Genomic DNA, 10,808 nt, shown 5'->3' with positions numbered 1-10,808 from the left:
ATAATAGGCATTTTGCAAAAGAACTCAAGAAGTAAGTGTTATCAAATAATATTTCAGTATCTTAGGCTACCTAATACTAATTAAATGTGAGCCCATTTTAAATTGATTTTATTTTATTTAATTAGTTGATTTATTTTGTATTAAAAACTGTAAGTACTAGACATCCTGATCCACACTCCATACCAGTTGGTGGCGGTAATGCACCAATTCATTGTTTGCCAACCGCCAATATACCTCAAAAAAGAAAGAAGGAGAATGCGCCACTTCACGAAGCAGGACTTCCGTCTTGTGACGTGTTTGCCGCTGCAGAACCGGATGCTGGTGGCTGTCCAGTGTAGATGTCAGATGCAGTTTGAACTGCGAAGAGGAGCAAGTTAACTGTCTAAATATTGAGTGAAAATTGGCAGGTGAGAAGATGTTGCGTTGGCTGCTTGGAGCTGCGCTGCTGTCTCGAGCGGTAGGCTTCTACCTCCCGGGTCTGGCACCCGTGAACTTCTGTGAGCCTGGAAAAGACCAAGTCCCAGACTGCAAGGTAAACATAACATGTCACAGATCACCTGTGTAACGTTAGCTGCCAGATGTTGACAACAAAATAACTGAATATCCAATATATAGTGCAACCACTAAATAAATACACAAAAGGCAGTAGCTGAGCTAGCTTACAGTAGTTCTTTATAAACAGTTAGCTTTATGTAACTATATGTAAGGTTGCTAACGTTAGCCAAAAAAAAAAAAAACAGCAAAGCTATACGGATACAAAGATAAGCTAAAGTTAGCTGTACAGCCTTAGCTAAATAGATCAAAACATCGTCGATATTCTGGACATCAATCTAGTATCAGATATTTCCAAATTATATTGACTCCTGGTGGCTTAATTAGAATATAAAAACTAAATGATTCCCAACTTTTTTGCTCACAGCAACAAACATACTTTATAAGACAAGCCACTAATAGTCTAACGTGTCTAGGCACCCTGACTATACTTACTACCACTAGTAAACCAAAGGATGTCACTCTGTTTGTCATCCACACAGCAAGCATTGCGGCGCTCAGTCCTATATAGAAAGATGTAATAATTTCCAGAATTCACAACATCTTTTTATCTAAGAGAATTTTTTGTTTCAATCAAATCGATCGAATCAATTACTAGCTTTAAGCCTCTGCGGGCAAAACTGTCTCCTCCCATCTCCAGCTATCTAACAAAACCATAAATGAACCTGCATTTATATACTAACCACAACAACGCTAAATCAAATGTTTCTCTTTTTTCTATCATAAAATATGACAGACATGGGGCTGGGTGGTATGGCCTAAAATTTATAGCACGTATAATTTTGAAGCATGGACAGTAACGGTGTATGACAGTATATTTTTCCAATATAAATGCTTCTGACAGGGTAATGCACTAGTATAGCAACTGTGTGGCATAATTTCAGCCATCCCAAAGTCAGTGTAAACCGAATACAATTCTAAATGTTTATTTTACTTTTTGTCAACTATAGTGGTTATTTGCAGAAAACACACAATTCAAATGAATAGGAAATAAATAATTGTATTTTTATTGAAAAACTTGGCAATAGTAGTTTTAATGATCTATTATAAGCGTCATAGAGCTAGTGTTAGGAAGTTCAACTGGTCAAAATGTATCTAGTTTATATTGCTGTGAAAACATCTCCTAACAACTGTATACAGGACTGTCTCAGAAAATTAGAATATTGTGATAAAGTTCTTTATTTTCTGTAATGCAATTAAAAAAACAAAAATGTCATGCATTCTGGATTCATTACAAATCAACTGAAATATTGCAAGCCTTTTATTCTATTAATATTGCTGATTATGGCTTACAGCTTAAGAAAACTCAAATATCCTATCTCTAAATATTAGAATATTTCCTCAGACCAAGTTAAAAAAAAGATTGATAACAGCAAAACAAAATCAAACATTAGAAAATGTCCATTAATGCACTCAGTACTTGGTTGGGAATCCTTTTGCATGGATTACAGCATCAATGCGGCGTGGCATGGAGGCAATCAGCCTGTGGCATTGCTGAGGTGTTATGGATGCCCAGGATGCTTCAATAGCGGCCTTTAGCTCATTTGCATTGTTGGGTCTGGTGTCTTTCAGCTTCCTCTTCACAATACCCCACAAATTCTCTATGGGGTTGTATTGTATTGTTGTATTTCATTTGGAAGTCAAGGCGCCAGAGTCTGGAGAAAGGCTGGAGAGGAGCAAAATCCAAGTTGCTTGAAATCCAGTGTGAAGTTCCCACAGTCAGTGATGGTTTGGGGAGCCATGTCAGCTGCTGGTGTTGGTCCACTGTGTTTCATCAAGTCCAGAGTAAATGCAGCTGTGTACCAAGAGATTTTAGAGCACTACATGCTTCCGTCTGCTGAAAAGCTCTATGGAGATGAGGATTTCATTTTCCAGCATGATCTGGCACCTGCCCACAGTGCCAGAACCACCAGTAACTGGTGTACTGCCCATGGCATTACTGTCCTCGATTGGCCTGCCAATTCCCCTGACCTGAACCCCAAAGAGAATTTGTGGGGTATTGTGAAGAGGAAGCTGAAAGACACCAGACCCAACAATGCAAATGAGCTAAAGGCCGCTATTGAAGCATCCTGGGCATCCATAACACCTCAGCAATGCCACGCCGCATTGATGCTGTAATCCGTGCAAAAGGATTCCCAACCAAGTACTGAGTGCATTAATGGACATTTTCTAATGTTTGATTTTGTTTTGCTGTTATCAATCTTTTTTTTAACTTGGTCTGAGGAAATATTCTAATATTTAGAGATAGGATATTTGAGTTTTCTTAAGCTGTAAGCCATAATCAGCAATATTAATAGAATAAAAGGCTTGCAATATTTCAGTTGATTTGTAATGAATCCAGAATGCATGACATTTTTGTTTTTTTAATTGCATTACAGAAAATAAAGAACTTTATCACAATATTCAAATTTTCTGAGACAGTCCTGTATATTCAGGTTTCTCACCAAAAACTACATTTTACAAGATTACATTTGAACACACCATGATAGCATTCTAACTTTTGTCCAATTCTCATTTTCATCTGAAAAAAGCTTAAACATACCATGCAAGTCAACGCAACCTCGTGGAGGAGGCAGAGTTTGTAGACTGTGGAAGACTCGTCCATATCCCTGGCAGAGGTCTTTGAGGTAGTTCAAAAGCTCCTTGGTGGCAAGGCGCCAGGGGTGGATGAGATTTGCCCTTAGAGGCTGAAGGCTCTGGCTGTTTTAACTGAAATGCTTCTTTCAGTGTCGCATGGAGGTCGGGGACAGTGCCTGTGGAGTGGCAAACTGGGTTTGGGGTTCCCATTTTATGGGATAACTGGGTCCTTACTACAAGCAATCAGGTACTTCTTAAACCAAAGTGATAGCTGTGTCTGTATCTTCAGCCCAGAGTCAAACACGTTTTCCAATGGATGTCAACCTCCGCCGGGGTGCTCCCTTGTCACCGATTTCTGTTTGTGATTTTCATGGACAAGATCTCAAGGCGCGGCCAGGGGGAGGAGAGTCTATGGTTTGGGGACCTCTGAATTGAGTCTCAACTCTTTGCAGATGATGTGGTTCTAGGGCTCGGCGATATGGCCAAAATCTTTTATCCAGATATAGGTCATTTTTATATCTCTTTGAGAGGACTCAATGCCTTATTCACAGATTCCAGAATATCAAAGTCCTGCCTAGTAAGGAACAGGTGTTGTATTGTCTGCATGGAGGACCTGTGGGAGAGCTTTCTCCTGCACTATGACCCTTTCAATCATTTGTTGCAGGGAGCTTAAAGCCCCACATGGCTTGTGATCAGCTGATGAACATGCAAGCCCAATTCTGCTTGAGCCTTGGTCAGTTCACGTCTGAGACTTCTTGCAGATGACAATATTTATATATTACACTTTACAGGACAGGTAACGCATGTTATTGTATATTCTATACATTTTTTTCTTGATAAATTATATTTTATTCTTACTATATACTAGAGGTGCACTCTAGGGGCTGGGAAAAAGTCGTCATGACTTTTGAAAATTGTTTGCAAAGTCAGGGGGCGTATTTTGGATTTTAAGCTTTTAAACTAACTTATACAGTATATGCTGGGAAACTCAATTGCAGATTTTTTTTGCCATGTGGCTGTTACTATAAAAACTAAAACATTAACATACAGTAATGTAGTCTAAAATGTAGGGCTTTATAAAAAGTCATTTTTTTACTTTCAAAGTTCTGATTAAGATTTTCGAAAGACGCTTTGGAAGCTTGTAGTTATGTTTTGTGACGTCAGCACCCTAAAAAAAATGATATAGGATTTTATCGCGGATGGCAATAAAAAACACTCAGGATCAACATAAAGTTGATCCTGTATATCGTCACAAGTGACTTAAAAAAGCTGTCTATCTCGCTATCAAGAAGTGAAAAATAGAACTTGATTTTAAAGAAATACAAAAAAATATTTAAGAAAGAACAGACGTCCACTATTTTTTGTTTATGCAAGGGCATGATTTATGATTACCTTATTTAAGATTGATTGTTTTTCACAAAAAAGGATGTTCACTAAAAAACGATCTATCTGTGAAGCAATACAAACATTTGTTTCTTGACAAAATGTAAGGTAAAGTGACTATAGTATGTTTTAGTGCCATTTTAAGAGTTTAATCATATTTTGAAGACACTCACCAACTTCTTGAAGATGGCAGCTGCTTGTTCTACTTGGGATAGTTTGACATATTTTGATTATTACATTACAGTCATTTAGCAGACGCTTTTATCCAAAGCGACTTACAATAAGTGTATTCAACATAGTTATGAAAGAGAACTACTAGTCACCAGAAGTCATAAGTGCATCTCCTTTTTTAAACAAGCATCTAAGAGCATAAACCAGAGCCAAAGTACAGTGCAGAAACAAACGAATACAATAAGTGCAACAAACTAGTATGAATACAATGAGTGCTGAGTGAAAGGCTCAGGGTAGTACTTCTTGAAGAGGTGAGTTTTCAGCATGCGCCGAAAGATGGGCAGCGACTCTGCTGTCCTGACATCAGTGGGGAGTTCATTCCAACATTGTGGAGCCAGGACAGAAAACAGCCGTGACCGGGTCGATCGGCTGCAGGGACCTCTGAGCGACCAATCGCCCCGAGGCAGCAGAGCAAAGTGGTCGGGCAGGGGTGTAGGGCTTCACCATGGTCTGGAGATAGGAAGGAGCTGTTCCTTTCACTGCCCTGTAGGCTAGCACCAGAGTCTTAAACTGGAAGTGAGCTCTTACAGGGAGCCAGTGTAGAGAACGGAGAAGGGAAGTTGTGTGGGAGAACTTGGGGCGATTGAACACCAGGGGAGCTGCAGCTTTCTGGACAAGCTCCAGAGGTCTGATGGCCGGGGCTCCGGCAAGTAGTGAGTTGCAGGATAATATTGTGAATTGCAGTTATTGTGGTCAGGAAACTTAAGACGTGAAATTTTCTAATTGACCAATGCCTAACTGCATTTTTTTTTTTTTTTTTTCAATAAATTGTGACTTTTGGACTGAGAAGTGAAGACAATTACAATAAACCTGTTGAGTATCACATTCGCTATCCGGGAGTGGCAGATAAACAGGCAGTTCGGTGCAGCATTAGCAGCCGTTTTGGTGAAGACGCAGCTGAGCTGGAAGGCAAAGCTCTCAATGTACCAGTCCAGCGGCATTCCAACCCTCACCTATGGCCATGAGCTTTGGGTAGTGACCGAAAGAATGAGATTGCAGATACAATCGGCCAAATTGAGCTTCCTTTGTAGGCTACGGAGCTCAGACATCGGTATTGAGCTCAGGGTAGAGCCACTGCTCCTTATTGTCCAAAGGGGCCAGCTGAGGTGGTTCGGGCATCTGATCATGATGCCTCATGAAGCCCTTCCTTTAGAGGTTTTCCAGGCACTTCAAACTGGTAAGAGGCCGGGGTGTAGACACAGAACACACTGGAGAGAGAGTGTTACCTGGGAATGCCACGTTTACTGGACAAAATGAAGGCATCATAATGTAACTCAGTGCAACCTCTGTTGCCATTGTCTATCGCCATTAGTCTCTAGCCCTGATCCTGTCACGTTTATCTGAATTTTGGCATTGACAGTGACCACGTCTGTCTGGGTCAGTGATGACTGTTATAACCTCCACCGCAGTGCGGGCGATGCATGTAGAACGTTGCTCCTTTGCCGAGGTTCTTTGCTTACCTGATGACTGGCATGGGGGGGGTTAGAAGCTGTTCGTCTGCGCTGCCCGTGCTGCGGTGGCGCAGAACCGGTTGAGGGTCGGCAGAGTTTCACTTTGCATTACGTGACCAGGCATTATCAATACACTTGGCGAGGGGGCTTCAACCACAACAAACGGGACTGTGGTGTATGTATAAAGCATTTATCCTTTGGACTTTTTCATAATTTATTTATTCACCCAAATTACAAAAACAACACATTTTCTTACTTACCCAGAGTATCTAGAACATTGTTTCTGGAAAAGACGCATAGCTGTTAAGTTTTTAAAATGTTATTGCAATGTCCTCTCAACAAGGTGAAAAAAGACCAATACCAAGCAATCAAGAATCAATAGCTAACAACATGAAAATGAAAGCCTGATTGAAGCAATATTCCTGTCTTGCTAATATGTGTCTGTCTGCTTTGTTTAATTCTAGTCGACCATTGAGCTGTTTGTGAACAGGTTGGATTCAGTGGAGTCTGTTCTGCCTTATGAATATACTGCGTAAGTGCAAGGTGCTTAACACTGTACCAATGTGTCTGTGTTGTAGCTTTTGTATGATTTTATCCCTTTTGAGTTATTCCCTCAGGCTGCACAACTTGCTTCTCTGTGCATTAGTTTTGTCCAAAAGCATTATAGAATTATTGTTGCAGTTTAAAGCTAAAGTGGATAAATAGGTAAATATTGAGCCATTTCACCCATTAAATGCATAAACTGTAACGGAGAACACCTTTACTTATGCTATAAGTTTACTCTTTTCTTTAATTTTTTTTTTTCATGGCTTTAATCACATGAGACTTAATATAAATAGTAAATTCTGGTTATGAAAACCATTATTGTGCACATAACTGGATGTAGATTTGCTTCACTCACCAGCCAAAAATATAAATGGTAATGTATTGAGTGGCTGGTAGATTTTGGAATAATAAAAGTTAATTTCCAACAATGATCAGAACTGTTGAAAGCATGATGATAATTTCAGCGTGATTAAAACAACACAGCAGCAGTTGTCTTATTTCATTCAAGGGAGTTTCAACAGTGTGTCTGTACTAATGGAAGCAGAGAGCCTCTACGTCTTATCCATTTTGAGTTCTCTCATCTAGAAATCTACTGTGTAATGTTAATTAAATGGTTTTTAATGTATTCTGCCCCAATATTTTAAACAGTCGCCTCCTGTTTGCGTAGGTTCGACTTTTGCTCAGAGAAAACAATGAAACGTCCATCGGAGAATCTGGGCCAGGTTCTATTTGGGGAGAGGATCGAACCCTCACCATACAAGGTAACGCACATCTACAGAAACACACACACAGACACACACTTTTACAGCAACAAACATTGAAACACTCACTCATTCACTTCACTGTTGAGGGGATGTTGAATTTCTTCAATGAAGTCTTTCAGTGGCAAAGTTTACATACACAAAATACACACAGAAGATTGTTGTTTGCAGATGCAATCTACTCTTTTTAGGCCAGATACAGAAAATTGGATTATAGCTGAGACAACTGGGGGGCTCAGGGGATAGAGTGAGTCCTCCTCTAATCACAAGGTTGGCAGTTCGATCTCTGGCTCCTCCTGTCCGCATGTCTTTGAGCGAGACACTGAATCCCAAGTTGCTCACCTGGCCTCCTGAATGTGATGTTAAAAATGAAGGACTTTAAGCTCTAGGACTATATTAGGCTGACTATGGGTGGGCGGTATACCACAAATGAATTGCATTACATTTACATTATGGGGCAGGGTCCTCCTTCCAAAACACATGTAGGTCAAGACCTAATTTTCATTCTTATTTGAGTGAAAACACATTTGCATTTTTTTTTTAAATATACTTTACTCTCTTAAGATATGTCCCCTTACATTGCCAATAGAGTGAAGATTGGTAGATTCATGTTTTGTGTGTAGTATCCTTTTTTAATTTTGTAGTACCCTAATATTATAATGTCACTGCATAACTCCCCAAAAATTCTGTGCTAAAAATTTCTGATCAACTTTCCCAGGTCCTCACCAGGCTAATGAATATCATTACAGGTTAGGGGTTAAGAATAAGGCATACTTAAGCACACAATTGCTATCATGCTGAAATTCTGGTCAGTGTGTTAAACAAAACTATCCAGATAATCACTTTCAATGAGACATAATACAATGTCAAAAAAAATGATATTTCCAAATGAGTTTAGTTGTAAATGTAGCACAGTGGAGAATGATTTTTAATAGTGATGGCAAACAAACAAAAAGAGCACACACATACTAACTATGTCCTGTGTGTCAGTTTGAGTTTAAGAAACCTGCGGCGTGTCAGAAGGTGTGTACCAGAACCTACAACACCAACAACCCATTAGACAAAGCCAAACTGGACTTCCTCAAGAAAGGCATGTTACTCAACTACCAGCATCACTGGTATGTATGGTTCACTGACATACACATATCATAAAGTGAAGGAAAATGCAACCAAATCTTTTAAGACTTACACCTGCACATACACCAAAACACATTAACTGTGTGATGTGGAAAACTTGTAATTTTGGTCAACCTTCATTTTGATAAATAGTAGAAACTATATGAGTTGGTTTGATCAGTTGTCCTAACTTTATGTTGGAAGGAGTAGTAAGGGAAGCGTACTATCCCCCGAGTGTGTTATCAGCCAACACAATGAGTTTCAGATCACAAGGTGTGTGAGACAGCCATGGGATTATGAGGAGTCTGAGTTGTAAAACAATCCCTGTGGTTCATCAGGCAAGGTATAAATACTGCAACAGCACAGTGGACAAAAGTAGATATGAGTGGAGGCTGACAAGGAAGTATGCTAGCTCAAAAAAAGGCAAGATGCAGATAAAACTGGCAGTGTTTTAGCCATAGTTTTAACATCTCCACAAGTGAACTAATACAACAACAGAACATGTCAAACTGTACTAAAGTACACAAGAAATGTTGCAACATCTAAGCAGCTTGAAACAATTCAATAAACTCCAACTAAACAGTTTTGTCCTAGGTGGCTAAAATTTGGACTTTGAAGGTCCGTGTTGCCGTGGCTTGAGGCATTATGTTTTCGGGTTAATTTGTCCGTCCGTCCGGTCCATTCTTGTGTGTGCGATATCTCTCACCTTGAACAAAATTTCTTCTAATTTGTACATTAACTAGAGATGCACCGATCGATCGTCTGCCGGTCAGTCTCATATTTACGATTATTTGCCGGTCACATTTACTCACATGTGGCGCATGATAGTTTTACTTTGGCAAACAGCAGCACAGACGTTGATGTCACAGCCTTGGAGGAACACTCTTTAAAAATTTGGAACAACTAACTTAATGAGACACTTATTATATTGCAATCTATTGCCATGCATGCTGCTCAGAGTAATCACAGTGACAGTCTGCCGTCAGTCTCTCCCCATCACAATCCTGCTTATAACGGAACTAACAGCTGATGTTAACGTTGCATTGACTTACATTATGATGCCTTCAAGCATTTCTGTAAAAATGAGAATTATTGTTGTATTAAACATCACAATCCAATACGATGAAATTTCAAAAAACACCCAGTGTTTCCACTGGCCGTTAGCAGTTGTAGGAGAACTGCAAGGAGAGGAAGAAGGGAGTGAGACGGCGTCAGGACGTGGGCAAGAGATGGTCTGGTAGTGGATCGAATAAATAAATAAGTATATTACTAACAAACATGGCGATTTAAAAATGTAACAACAAACAAAACAAAATTGATCCATATAGAACAAGTGGTGGTGGGTGATGTGGTGGTGTCAAATGTGAGGTGGACTTAAATGCTTATGTGAGAATACATATGGAAATACATTAAGGGATGTGTTAAACAGGTAAGTGTATAACACGCTTGGTGCTATTGTGTTAGTAAATGTGTCTGCAGATACTTTTTATCGTTATAACATCTTATAAGTCAGTCTCTGGCATGTGTCGTGTAAAAGACCAAGTTCGGTACGCTGTTGTCAGTACACTGTGTACATTAGTGAGCATCACAGGCTTTTGTTTTGTGTGTCTGTGTGAAGGATTGTGGATAACATGCCAGTCACTTGGTGCTATGATGTTGAAGATGGACAGAAGTTCTGTAATCCTGGTTTCCCTATTGGCTGTTTCGTCACAGAAGCAGGTCGACCCAAAGATGCCTGCGTGGTCAACGTGAGTGGGTTGCACATGGACACACGCAAAGCCCTCTTCAACAGTATAACTAACATTTAATCAATCCAGCATATTCACAAAAGACTAGTAATTTACAAGATTCAATCTGTATTAAAATTAGACAGTGGTCTCTGTTACATCAGTGACACTGACACTGTTGGCAGCTACTAAATACTGTAACATTAGGTTTTTAAGGCCACTATGCATGGAATCTATCAACCTATTGTCTATTGTTTTTTTAACAAGTTAGTCTTTAGTGTCTATGGGTCAGATTTGCTGTGGGGTTGAAACGGGTCAGCGGCATTCATCACTGTCTGCCACAGTGTCATTTTGCATTTGTTTCTGCCCACAATGTCAGAATGCTTCTTATCCTACACATAGTTGTTACTGTAATACCACATTATAACCCTGTCTGTGCTTTGAACCTTTTGTGTCTCAATTTT

The 10,808-nt window shown here is 39.7% G+C and overlaps 1 protein-coding gene across 2 annotated transcripts in view; it reads left to right on the top strand.

Annotated features, from left to right (window-relative positions):
* The first annotated feature begins 287 nt into the window (after positions 1 to 287).
* Positions 288 to 10,808, top strand: part of tm9sf2 (transmembrane 9 superfamily member 2) — a 24,242-nt gene continuing 13,721 nt past the window's right edge. Inside the window, exons 1-5 of one of the 2 annotated variants that reach the window (XM_076076809.1) lie at positions 288 to 532; positions 6,659 to 6,726; positions 7,408 to 7,501; positions 8,492 to 8,619; positions 10,236 to 10,365. In XM_076076809.1, the coding sequence (XP_075932924.1) occupies positions 416 to 532; positions 6,659 to 6,726; positions 7,408 to 7,501; positions 8,492 to 8,619; positions 10,236 to 10,365 (537 nt within the window). In that variant the 5' untranslated portion in view covers positions 288 to 415. The remainder of the gene's footprint in view (positions 533 to 6,658; positions 6,727 to 7,407; positions 7,502 to 8,491; positions 8,620 to 10,235; positions 10,366 to 10,808) is intronic. The other variant, XM_076076810.1, reaches the window with a different exon arrangement.

Source organism: Anarhichas minor, unplaced genomic scaffold, assembly GCF_050575085.1.
Source record: "Anarhichas minor isolate MPS153535 unplaced genomic scaffold, ASM5057508v1 ptg000058l, whole genome shotgun sequence".
NCBI classification, from domain to species: Eukaryota; Metazoa; Chordata; class Actinopteri; order Perciformes; family Anarhichadidae; genus Anarhichas; species Anarhichas minor.
This window is presented reverse-complemented; position numbering and strand designations above follow the sequence as displayed.